General features: G+C 48.3%; 1 protein-coding gene across 5 annotated transcripts in view; it reads left to right on the top strand.

The window, feature by feature from the left end:
• LOC133357478 (unconventional myosin-VIIa-like) overlaps nt 1-8364 on the top strand; it is a 94447-nt gene extending 86083 nt beyond the window's left edge. For all 5 annotated transcript variants that reach the window (XM_061575423.1, XM_061575425.1, XM_061575424.1 and 2 more), the window contains 5 exons: nt 372-557; nt 1308-1424; nt 2482-2565; nt 3855-3974; nt 5684-8364. In XM_061575423.1, coding sequence (XP_061431407.1) covers nt 372-557; nt 1308-1424; nt 2482-2565; nt 3855-3974; nt 5684-5776 — 600 coding nt within the window. In that variant the 3' untranslated portion in view covers nt 5777-8364. The remainder of the gene's footprint in view (nt 1-371; nt 558-1307; nt 1425-2481; nt 2566-3854; nt 3975-5683) is intronic.
• The last annotated feature ends 4555 nt before the right edge of the window (nt 8365-12919 follow it).

Below are 12919 nucleotides of genomic sequence, written 5' to 3' on the forward strand. Positions count from 1 at the left end.
CATTATTATTTTTTTACCCTTCTATCTGGCAACAGAACTGACACCTTTTTTACAAGGAGTCATGTTTGCATAGACCACAATACCTGCAATCATAATGCAAACAAAAAACATAACTCTGATAATGTGCACTGTCCTTGAAGTTGATTGATCCACACCCGAGACAGCTTTCCTTAGAGCCTAGTCTCACATGGGTTGGACCAGATGACGCCAAAAGGCGCACAACTCAAAGACAATGGCAAATTAGGTTCCAATGGGATCATCAACATCATCATCATCATCGCTCCCGTCGTCATCACTCTCCCCCCCGCACGACCGTCCCCATCACCGCCATCAACGCCACCGTCTCCTTGACCCCCCACCCGCCCGCGCAGGAGCTACCCAAGTTTCTGCGCGGCTTCCACAAGGTGTCCCGCGAAGACGCCGTGCAGCTGGCGGCGTTGGTGTTCCGCGCCCGCCACGGTGACGAGCGAGCCGCCATCTCCGGCATCGGGCGCAGCCTCAAGGAGCTGCTGCCCCACGACCTCCTGCCCGATGCCTCCACCGACGCGTGGAAGAAGGTGACGGTCCCCCTCGTCGCTCGACGTCCCCCCCCCCGTCCGCCCCGCGACGAAGATTAGCGACGGTTGGCAATGCACGGTGGACAAGTAAACCCGTAAAAACTAAGTTTTTCACTATAAATCCTTTATATGCGTGGCGGCTAGAGTCCTCTCGTCCTCTGGCTTGAGATGGCTGCCACCTATGGGTCAGATGATTGTCTGCCAGTATTAAGCAATTGGTAATTAAATATTTAATTTGTTTTCCCTAAACAGTGTAAAATGTTGGAAAAAAATTTCACGAACATTAATTGTCTCGCACAACGAGTCTGTGTGCAAAATGTCAGCTCGATTGGATCACGAGAAGTGGGTTAAAAAACGACCGAAAGATATGCACGGTCCTAAGCAAGCAAGCAAGCACGCAAGCAAGCAAGCAAATGAACTTAATATAAAGGATTTCAAAAAGAAGTTTGACGTACGTGCGTACGTCGAATCAGAATTCAGTAAAGCCTTGGATTGCGAGCATAATTTGTTCCGGAACATTTACTTGATACAGCTGTCGGACTGTGACGGTTCCACCTGAAGACGGAAGCTTGTGTTGCCTCCGAAACGTCGTGATTTTTATTTTATTTTACTTTTATTAATTTCAATTTTTTACCTACGTCACTTTACCGACAAAACCTAAGAATAAAAAACAAACTGCACAGTTTGCCGGCTGCACAATGGCGCCCCGATTAATGATTTCCTCCCCCCCCCCTCCCCACCCTTCGCTAGTTGATCGTCGCAGCCATCAGCAAGAACGCCGGCAAGACGCACGACGAAGCTAAGCTGGCGTTCCTCAAGATCATCAGCAGGTGGCCTACGTTCGGAACGACCTTCTTTGACGTCAAGGTGAGGGCCGGCCTCCATCTGCACATCTGTGAAAAAAGGAAACAAAATTAACCCGTAAAAACAAAGTTTTTCACTCTAAATCCTTTATATGCGTGGTGGCTAGAGTCCTCTCGTCCTCTGGCTTGAGATGGCTGCCACCTATGGGTCAGATGATTGCCTGCCACCATTAAGCAATTGGTAATTAAATATTTTTTTTTTCCTAAAAAGTGTAAAATTTTTGAAAAAAAAATTTCACGAAAATTAATTGTCACGCACAACGAGTCTGTGTGCAAAATGTCAGCTCGATTGGATCACGGGAAGTGGGTTTAAAAACGACCGAAAGATTTGCACGGTCCTAAGCAAGCAAGTAAGCACGCAAGCACGCAAGCAAGCAAGCAAGTGAACTTAATATAAAGGATGTAAAAATAGCTTAATAGCTCATCGGATTCCTCCAGGACGAATAAATGTTCCGACTCTGATTTAGGGGGCTCAACGGCGCTCCCGTCAATGGCGCGCGTGTGTGGAGAGCGGTGGCGCCGCGGTTTAGCGCTACGCTGCGCTACGAACCCGGCGACCCGTGTTCGATTCCCGCTCGCGGCCAACACCGGTGACGATTTTATGAACCGGTCCCAGGCCTCCCCTGGGTCGACTTGGCCATGTGTAAACATCGCCGCTGCTAGGGAGACAAAGGCGGCCGGGCGTGATGCTGGCCACTTCCGTTATGACCCCTCATAGTTGCTCTCTGACAGCACTTGCCCTGGACAGTCTGCTTCAGGCTAAACGGGGGGATCTTTGTCTTCGGGGCCTTGACAGGGAATCGTATTTAACGCCTGACGTTTCGGGCAGCGTCACTTCTTCTGAGCGAGCCATTGCCGGACTGTGCCCTTCAAGTCCACTCCAGTATTCCACCCCTGGATTCCACTCCGGGATTTTGTAGCGCACTGTCGTCACGTCGCCCCCCGCCCCCCTCCCACGGTGCGTCGCTCGTCCCGGCGGAGGTTCGATCGGTTCGCATCTGCTCGGCAGCCCCGGTCGGTACCGCGGTTGACCCGCCGGGTGCCGTTTGTTTCGTTTGCAGCAAATCTCCGAGCCCACCTACCCCGACATCCTGCGGATCGCCATCAACAAGCACGGGCTGAGCCTCATCAACCCCAAGACCAAGGCGAGTGGCTCGCGAGCGGTCGCTCGCTCTGCCCGTTAGCGCAAGGTGGTCGGCAAACACGATAATAGCAGGGGGAGACATTTTTTGTATTATTATTATTACGGTAACAATAAATGTTAAAAAATGCAATATTTCATTAGCCAGCGATGTGACGTGAAGCAACACACACACACACACACAAAAAACCCCGTATAGCATTAACAGACTGTTGGGGCAAGTGCTGTTAGCGAGCACCTGCGAAGGCCGGCACATGCTTTTACTTTTGGAATTCGCGGTGACCTGGGTCACTCTGGCAAATGAGACTCATCCTCTTCGGTTGTGTTCTGGCCGTGACGAGATGTTAACTACCTCGCCTGGTATACAGGAGGTCGTGGGTTCGAACCCGACCCTGACTACGCCTGAATATTTGGAATTTGTCTATTTAGATCATCATCACGGTGGCTAGGAGATGTTAACTACCTCGCCTGGTATACAGGAGGTCGTGGGTTCAAACCCGACCCTGACGCCTGCTGTATATTTGGAGTTTGCATGTCTCTCTCCCCGTGGTTGCGTGGATTTTTGCCCGGGCCCTCCAGTTTTTCACATTCACATTTAGAATCAAAATGCCGTTCGGAGTATGTGTCTGCAATAAGTGTCCACGTGACGATAAGCCACTTCGTTGGGTCAACATTTGCGGCCAGGTCGCTTCTGAAAAAGAGCTCTGTAGTTTATCGGACCTCACCGGGTAAAATAAAAGTAGTGTTTGATACCATTGGAACCTCATTTGCCAGTAAAAAATATGATAATTGGTTTTTTACCCTTCTATCTGGCAACAAACCTGGCACCTTTTTTTGACTCCTACATGACTCCTTGTAGAAACAAGGTGTCAGTTTTGTTGCCAGATAAAGGGTAAAAAAACAATTATCATATTTTTTACTGGCAAATGAGGTTCCAATGGTGTACATGCTTACCCCGAGCTCTCATACTCTGTTGGTGCATTGTCTTTGAGTTGTACGCCTTTTGGCGTCATCTGGTCCAACGCATGTGAGACTAGGCTCTAAGGAAAGCTGTCTCGGGTGTGGACCAATCAACTTCAAGGAAAGTGCACATTATCAGAGTTATGTTTTTGTTTGCATTATGACCGCAGGTATTGTGGTCAATGCAAACATGACTCCTTGTAAAAAAAAAAGTGTCAGTTTTGTTGCCAGCTAGAAGGGTAAAAAACAATTATCATAGTGTTTCATAGTTGAGTTCTCACCCAGTCAACACGCAGAGCCCAAGTGAAACGCAGACCCTCCCTCCCTTGGCAGGACATACTAGCTCAGCACAGCTTCACCAAGATCTTCAACTGGAGTAGCGGGAGCACGTACTTCCACATCACCATCGGCAGCGCCGTGAACGGTACCAAGCTGCTGTGCGAAACGTTCCTGGTGAGTGGTGGCACGCACACACACAGACGCACACGCAGAGACACACAGACACACACAGAGACACACACAGACACACACACAGACACACACAGACACAGAGAGAGAGAGATATACGCAAAGAGACAAACACGTACACACACAGACACACACACAGACACACACACAGACACACAGACACACAGACAAAGAGAGATATATGCACAGGCAAACACACACACACACAGACACACACACAGAGACACACAGATACACACACAGACAGAGAGAGATATACGCACAGAGACAAACACGCACACACACAGACGCACACACAGAGACACACATAGACAAACACAGAGACACACACAGACACACACACAGACAGAGAGATATACGCACAGAGACAAACACGCACACACACAGACGCACACACAGAGACACACATAGACACACACACAGACACACAGAGACACACACACAGACAGAGGGATATACGCACAGAGACAAACACGCACACACACACACGCACACACAGACAAACACACACACAGACAGAGAGAGACATACACACAGACAAACACACACACACACATACAGACACACACACACATACAGACACACACACAGAGAGACAAACACACACATACACACACAGAGAGCGTCGTTCAGCCCCTACCTCTTCCGATGGCGGAAGGGATCATTATCATATTCTTAGGTTTTTTCGGTAAAGTCACGTAGGTAAAAAAAATAAAATTAATAAAAGTAAAATAAATAATAAAATAAAAATCACGACGTTTCGGAGGCAACACAAGCTTCCGTCTTCAGGTGGAACCGTCACAGCACGATAGCTGTATCAAGTGAGAGAAATTCCAAGAAAACAGGCCTTGTATATATACTGGTTGAGGGTGGGAGGAGCCAAGGCAGGCCTCTGGATATTATTTTTATTGTGAAGTTGGTGCGGCTAAAGCTGCTGCTAGGAATGAGCCTTTGTTGTGTAGACTGGTTGAACTGGGAGGTTCCAAGAGTTGTTAATGTGCGGCTGATGTAAAGGTGCGGCTGCTGTAAATGGGACTGAGCCTTTGTTATGTAGAGGTGGTGCGGCTGAAACCGCTGCTAAGAATGAGCCTTTGTTGTGTAGACTGGTTGAACTGGGAGGTTCCAAGAGTTGTTAAGGTGCGGCTGCTGTAAATGGGACTGAGCCTTTGTTATGTAGAGGTGGTGCGGCTGAAACCGCTGCTAGGAATGAGCCTTTGTTGTGTAGACTGGTTGAACTGGAAGGTTCCAAGAGTTGTTAAGGTGCGGCTGATGTAAAGGTGCGTGTAAATGTGACTGAGCCTTTTGTTATGTAGAGGTGGTGCGGCTGAAACCGCTGCTAGGAATGAGCCTTTGTTGTGTAGACTGGTTGAACTGGGAGGTTCCAAGAGTTGTTAAGGTGCGGCTGCTGTAAATGGGACTGAGCCTTTGTTATGTAGAGGTGGTGCGGCTGAAACCGTTGCTCGGAATTAGCCTTTTTTGTGTAGACTGGTTGAACTGGGAGGTTCCAAGAGTTGTTAAGGTGCGGCTGATGTAAAGGTGCAGCTTCAAATCTAGGATCATTATCAGACATTGCGGGTCGCAGCGGGGCAGGATAGCCGACCCTCCCGCTCGCTCACTCACGGCACCCGCCAGCTTGCCCTGGCGCCCCTCGACAGCTGCTGGACCTGTGGCGTTGCGGCTCTTCCCGTGTGCAGGGCTACAAAGTGGACGACCTCCTGACCTCGTACATCAACCTCCTCATGAGCAAGCAGCAAGGGGACACGAGGTCGGCCGGGAATTACCGATAGCCGCCGGGAGCCACGGCCGCCGGGAGCCACGGCCGCCGGGAGCCACGGCCGCGCGACGTGGAGCGACGTCGACGGAGAGAACTGACGATGAGCCCTCGGGGTCAAGGTCGGAGAGGTCACCGAGGCCAGTGACGCTGATGACGTCATCACACCTCGCCATTGCATCATCGCGCGTCGCTGTGACATCACGCATCGCTATGACATCACACCTCGTCGTGACATCGCAACTCGCTATGACATCGCAACTCGCTATGACATCACAACTCGCTATGACATCACACCTCGCCATGACATCACGCATCGCTGTGACATCACACCTCGTCGTGACATCACACCTCGCTATGACATCACACCTCGCCATGACATCACACCTCGCTATGACATCATACCTCGCTATGACATCACAACTCGTTATGACATCACACCTTGCCATGACATCACAACTCGCTATGACATCATACCTCGTTATGACATCACTCCTCGCTATGACATCACACCTCGCTATGACATCACTCCTCGCTATGACATCACAACTCGCTATGACATCACAACTCGCTATGACATCACAACTCGCTATGACATCACAACTCGCCATGACATCACACCTCGCTATGACATCACACCTCGCCATGACATCACAACTCGCTATGACATCACAACTCGCCATCGGCCACTTCCCTTCCTGGACAGTCATTGGCTGAGTGCCCGAGGCTCGAAAAAATGAAGAATTACAACTCATTGGCACGCCACGGATCCGTCGATTTTCATCCGCGATTCAGGGCCAATTGTAACGTGTCGAACGGCGCACGAAAGAATGTAAATGTACAATCTGTGCAAATCGTGTGCAAACTCGATGCTGCTGCTGTTGCTGCTGCTGCTTCTGCTGCTGTTGCTGCTGCTGCTTCTGCTGCTGCTGCTTCTGCTGCTGCTGCTGCTGCGGTGCGTAACGGTGAAGGCGCGTCCGGCTTGCGATGCGGAGGTGGTGTGTCCGACTTGACCGCAGTTAGCCGATTCGTTCGGCTTTCACGCGGGCGGGGAAAGGTGCGGTCGCTTACTTCCCCTCCAATAGGCCTCGGCCTGGCATGGAAGAGCCTTTAGAGAGGGCCTCTCCAGAGCTCTCTGTCTAACAGCGGCGTGAGCAGGAAATTTGCGAGGCTGCCCCTTTAAATCGCAGTTCAGGCACTCTCTCCAAACCGATGGTTCGATTGAACGTTCTGAGGATAACAAATCGTCCGCGCGCCAATCACAAGGGATGCCACGGTGGCCGGGAGATGTTAACGATCTCTAGATTTGAAGCTTTCGTGACTGCAAGGATTCATAGTCTTAGGTTTTTTAGGTAAAGTCACGTAGGTAAAAAATAAAAAAATCAATTAAAGAGTGATTTTTATTTTACTTTTATTAATTTTAATTTAATATTTTATTTTTTACGTACGTGGCTTTACCGAAAAAAACCTAAGCGTATGTTAACGATCTCGCCTGGTATGCAGGTGGTCGTGGGTTCGACCCTGACCCTGACAGCCTGTTGTGTATTTGGAGTTTTGCGTGTCTCTCTTCCCGTGGTCGCGTGGATTTTTTTCGGGTCCTCCAGTTTTTTTTTTGCTTACAAAAAAAAGAGCTACATAGCTCAGTGGGCCTTGACTGATAAAATAAAAAGTTCCTTGTTTTTTTTCATGTTGTCCTTCCGCCGCATCTGCGATGAGCGCGGTTCGGTACGTACGGTGCGAAAGAAGTTCAACATACAGTGAGGGAAAAAAGTATTTGATCCCCTGCTGATTTTGTACGTTTGCCCACTGACAAAGAAATGATCAGTCTATAATTTTAATGGTAGGTTTATTTGAACAGTGAGAGACAGAATAACAACAAACAAGTATAACCCGTAAAAACAAAGTTTTTCACTATAAATCCTTTATATGCGTGGCGGCTAGAGTCCTCTCGTCCTCTGGCTTGAGATGGCTGCCACCTATGGGTCAGATGATTGCATGGCAGCATTAAGCAATTGGTAATTAAATATAATATTTTTGTCCTAAAAAGTGTAACATTTTGGGAAAAAATTTTCACGAACATTAATTGTCACGCACAACGAGTCTGTGTGGAAAATGTTAGCTCGATTGGATCACAGGAAGTGGGTTAAAAAACGACCGAAAGATTTGCACGGTCGTAAGCAAGCAAGCGAACTTAATATAAAGGATTTAAAAATCCAGAAAAATGCATGTCAAAAATGTTAGAAATTGATTTGCATTTTAATGAGGGAAATAAGAAAATAAATCGCTGTACATACATGTAGAAATATATATCATTTACTGCACATATCACAACAAATATTTCGGCTGCCACGAAGAATATTTTCACCATCACCGACGATGACTCGGACTCTGGATACCTGCCCGCTACTTGGGGGTCCTTGTGAATAAGGGGACCAATGGAACCCCCAGAGAGGACCCCTTATAGACGGGGCCACACGTCAACACGACCGCGTTTTTGATCTTGTCATATTTATGTCGATTTTCACGTCGCAATCAAAATATCCTTGATGGCAAACGTGCGCTTGTCTCGCGAAACGCTGTGGAAGTGATAATAAATTAACCCGTAAAAACAAAGTTTTTCACTATAAATCTTTTATATGCGTGGCATCGGTTTTATTTTATTATTCATTTGTTTTTCTTGAGTAAGAGTTTCATTTTTATCACATTGGTATTTTAAATAAAATATGAAAAAAAAAATTCCTAAAAAGTGGGAAATTTAGGAAAAAAAATTTTCACGAAAATAAATTGTCACGCACAACGAGTCTGTGTGCAAAATATCAGCTCGATTGGATCACGGGAAGTGGGTTAAAAGACGACCGAAAGATTTGCACGGTCGTAAGCACGCAAGCAAGTGAACTTAATATGAAGGATTTAATAAGAATAACCCGTAAAAACAAAGTTTTTCACTATAAATCCTTTATATGCGTGGCAGCGAACTTAATATAAAGGATTTTAAAATATATTCGCCTGTGGAGGACGCAGGGATCGATCCCGCGACCTTTGGCATGGGAAGCCTAGTCTCACATGGTGTTGGACCAGATGACGCCAAAAGGCTGTCTCGGGTGTGGACCAATCAACTTCAAGGACAGTGCATACATTATCAGAGTTATGTTTTTTGTTTGCATCCTGACTGCAGGTATTGTGGTCTATGCAAACATGACTCCTTGTAAAAAAGGTGTCAGTTTTGTTGCCTGATAAAAGGGTAAAAAAACCAATTATATTTTGCTACTGGCAAAGGAGGTTCCAATGATGATCCATTGTAATTTACATGACATTAACCCCCTCCACCCCCCCCCCTCTGGTCTTTGCACCTGATAGGCTCACAGTGATGACATCACCTTTACTCTATTTAAGACCGAACCCGGAAGACTCCTTCACAATTCTGGATAATTGCCTGAAGAAGCTTGTTGTTATTGTTGTAATCACCAGCGAAACGTCACAGTCCTTGAATTGTAAATGTGTTGTGTTTACTCATCGACACACCGTTGTGCTGTATTCGTAGTTAATTGGCGCGTTTCGTTTTCGTGACAAACCTTACTAAATTGGCCGTGTGCGGTGATGGCGGGTTTAACGACGCATTCATATCCACGCAGTGTAACCTAAAGAAGAAAAAGACAACAACCTTTATTATGGATATTAGTCGCGAAAGCCTACTACTGTTAAACTGTAATGATCCATTTTTCGATTTAAAGCTTTCGTGACTGCAGGGATTCATCTTCTTGGTTCTTTCGGTAAAGTCACGTAGAAGGGAAATAATAAAATAATAAAAATAAAACAAAATAATTCTCACGACGTTTCGGCCACAACGCAAGCAGCCGTCCTCAGGTGAAGAACAGGTCTGTCGGAGAATTGTATTTTGTCTGTCGGGGAGACATTCAGACGCTGTCTCCCCGACAGACCTGGTCTTCACCTGAGGACGGCTGCTTGCGTTGTGGCCGAAACGTCGTGAGAATTATTTATTGTTTTATTTTTTAATATTTTATTATTTCCCTTCTACGTGACTTTACCGAAAGAACCAAGAAGCTGTAATGATCCATGTCAGTAATAATAATAATCGATGATCGATGATTATTTGCTGCCAATGCTGCCGTAGTCGTCGAGAAACCTTCTTTCAAAAACGAGACCCAGGCTGCCACGTGCGCATCGCGTTCTCATTGGCTGCGCGCGGAGGTGTCACGTGGTCGTCAATGGGGGGGGGGAGGGGGGGACCTCCCTAGCCCCCACCCCTCACCCCCTTCCAGCTTCCCACCAAAGGATTTGTCCAACATGGGTGGTGCTGTTCGTAGGTCGCGTGGAACTACGCACGGTGGCAATACACCGGACACTTTTGCAGCCTTCGACCCCTTGACAGGTGAACCGCCGCGGAGTCGTCTTGTGCAACGAGAAAGGGACGTCGCCCGAAACGTCGCCTCTTATAGAACAGCTGTTATTGGCCCAGTCGGGTCGGAAGTGGTTTTTTTGTTGTTGTTGTCCACCGGCCGGCTGTACAATCGTCAAAATTAAGTCAAACGCGTCGTCTTCTAAATTGACTCGTTATCGTATTTTACAACGAATAAAGAGTTGAGCGTGTGTGCGCGTTTCACCGGCTGTAGTTCGCAACGATGTCTGGACAGGCTTCATCCAGCAGTAGATTGACCATGTCCGCCGCTGATGCCGATGGGAGGAGTTGTTTACGCGGCTCGCTTGTCGTGGTGGTAACGCGAAACGTCGGTCATGTAAATAGTGACGGTAATTCTGTTTAACTTCTCCCAGCCGCAGCAATAGTTGTGCTTAATGGGTCACGATTGCGAAGTAAGAGACGGGAGCGACAGGCAGAGGTCCCAAACGGGTTTTGATTCCTTACCTGTACCCGGCCGCACCATGGTCGCAAATCGGTACCCGTACCCGTACCCGGCCAGGTACGGGTTCCCGTTCCCTACCCGTACCCTACCCGAAATGAGTGACAAACGGTGACTCACCAGTGACTCACGGCCTACCCGTACCCGTACCCGGCCGCACCATGGTCGCAAATGCGTACCCGTACCCGGCCAGGTACGGGTTCCCGTTCCCTACCCGTACCCTACCCGAAATGAGTGACAAACGGTGACTCACCAGTGACTCACGGCCTACCCGTACCGTACCCGGCCGCACCAGGGTCGCAAACGGCTACCCGTACCCGGCCAGGTACGGGTAGCCGGGTATCGGGTAGGGTACGGGTATCGGGTACCTGGTTGCGACCTCTGGCGACAGGGAAGAATACGGGAAGAGTTTTAATCGCTTGAATTATACCTCTCTTCGATTGCACTTACAATTGTATATGAAGGCTGGATACATATATACGGTACTGCTGATGAATACAAATACATCGGTGGGATAGGGAAGACGCGCGCATTTGTATTCAGATATTGCGTCGAGTCTTGGGGAAGAACACCCGGCTCAGACAACGAAACTCCATGGACATGTTTTGTTTGCATCAAGTCTTGATTTGTAAAACGTACATCGACCACCCACCCCTTCCGTCAGATGGCCAAACGAACAATTGACAGAGTGGCAGTCACAAGTCACCGGGAATTGCCCCAACGATGGCATCCGTGGAGAGATGGAGCGATGATTTGAAAGCATCTTCGCTGCGTGCAAGCTGCTGTTTGCTTCGGGGCTGGCAATCTGGTTTGGGTGGATGAAGCACCTTTCTTTCATCCAGTAGTAGACTGATCACGGCTGATGCCATCACAGCTACAGTCATCTGTGTATGATTAGGAATGCTGCTACTGCAGGAGAGATTCGAGATTGTAATCGATTGTGGACGTTTAATCGGCACTCGCAAGGTATCTGTTGCGCCTGTTGGCGACTTCTGTAATTCGGGGAAAGTTAAAATGCACTTTGGTTCGAAACCCACGCATCGGCCTTTGTTCGTCTTAGTTGCTAAACATAATCACTTTGTTATGTTTGAACGTGGAACATGAAGTTCACACGAATGTTGTTGTCATATCCTCCAACGGCGTGAGAACGTCTCGCTCGGTATGAGGCCAGCTTCGTGCCATCCTCACTGCCCAGGCCACAGCCAAACGCTCACCGACTCACCCACACACTCACCTCATTCACCCACTCACCCAAACACTCACCTCACTCACCCACACACTCGCCTCACTCGCCTCCTCACTCACACACTCGCACACTCACCCACACACTCACCTTACTCACCTCACTCACTCACACACTCACCTCACTCGCCCACTCACCCACACACTCACCTCATTCACCCACTCACCCAAACACTCACCTCACTCACTCACTGCAGGTAACAACAAGACACTCACCTCACTCACTCACTGCAGGTAACAACAAGACACTCACTCACTCACTGCAGGTAACAACAAGACACTCACCTCACTCACTCACTGCAGGTAACAACAAGACACTCACCTCACTCACTCACTGCAGGTAACAACAAGACACTCACCTCACTCACTCAATCACTGCAGGTAACAACAAGACACTCACCTCACTCACTGCAGGTAACAACAAGACACTCACCTCACTCACCCACTGCAGGTAACAACAAGACACTCACCTCACTCACCCACTGCAGGTAACAACAAGACACTCACCTCACTCACTCACTGCAGGTAACAACAAGACACTCACCTCACTCACTCACTGCAGGTAACAACAAGACACTCACCTCACTCACTCACTGCAGGTAACAACAAGACACTCACTCACTCACTGCAGGTAACAACAAGAAACTCACCTCACTCACTCACTGCAGGTAACAACAAGACACTCACTCACTGCAGGTAACAACAAGACACTCACCTCACTCACTCACTGCAGGTAACAACAAGACACTCACTCACTCACTGCAGGTAACAACAAGAAACTCACTTCACTCACTCACTGCAGGTAACAACAAGACACTCACCTCACTCACTCACTCACTGCAGGTAACAACAAGACACTCACCTCACTCACTCACTGCAGGTAACAACAAGACACTCACCTCACTCACTCACTGCAGGTAACAACAAGACACTCATCTCACTCACTGCAGGTAACAACAAGACACTCACCTCACTCACTCACTCACTGCAGGTAACAACAAGACACTCACCTCACTCACTCACTGCAGGTAACAACAAGA

The sequence above is a fragment of the Lethenteron reissneri genome, chromosome 58, assembly GCF_015708825.2.
Source record: "Lethenteron reissneri isolate LAM-NWPU_2019-01 chromosome 58, ASM1570882v1, whole genome shotgun sequence".
Classification (NCBI taxonomy): domain Eukaryota; kingdom Metazoa; phylum Chordata; class Hyperoartia; order Petromyzontiformes; family Petromyzontidae; genus Lethenteron; species Lethenteron reissneri.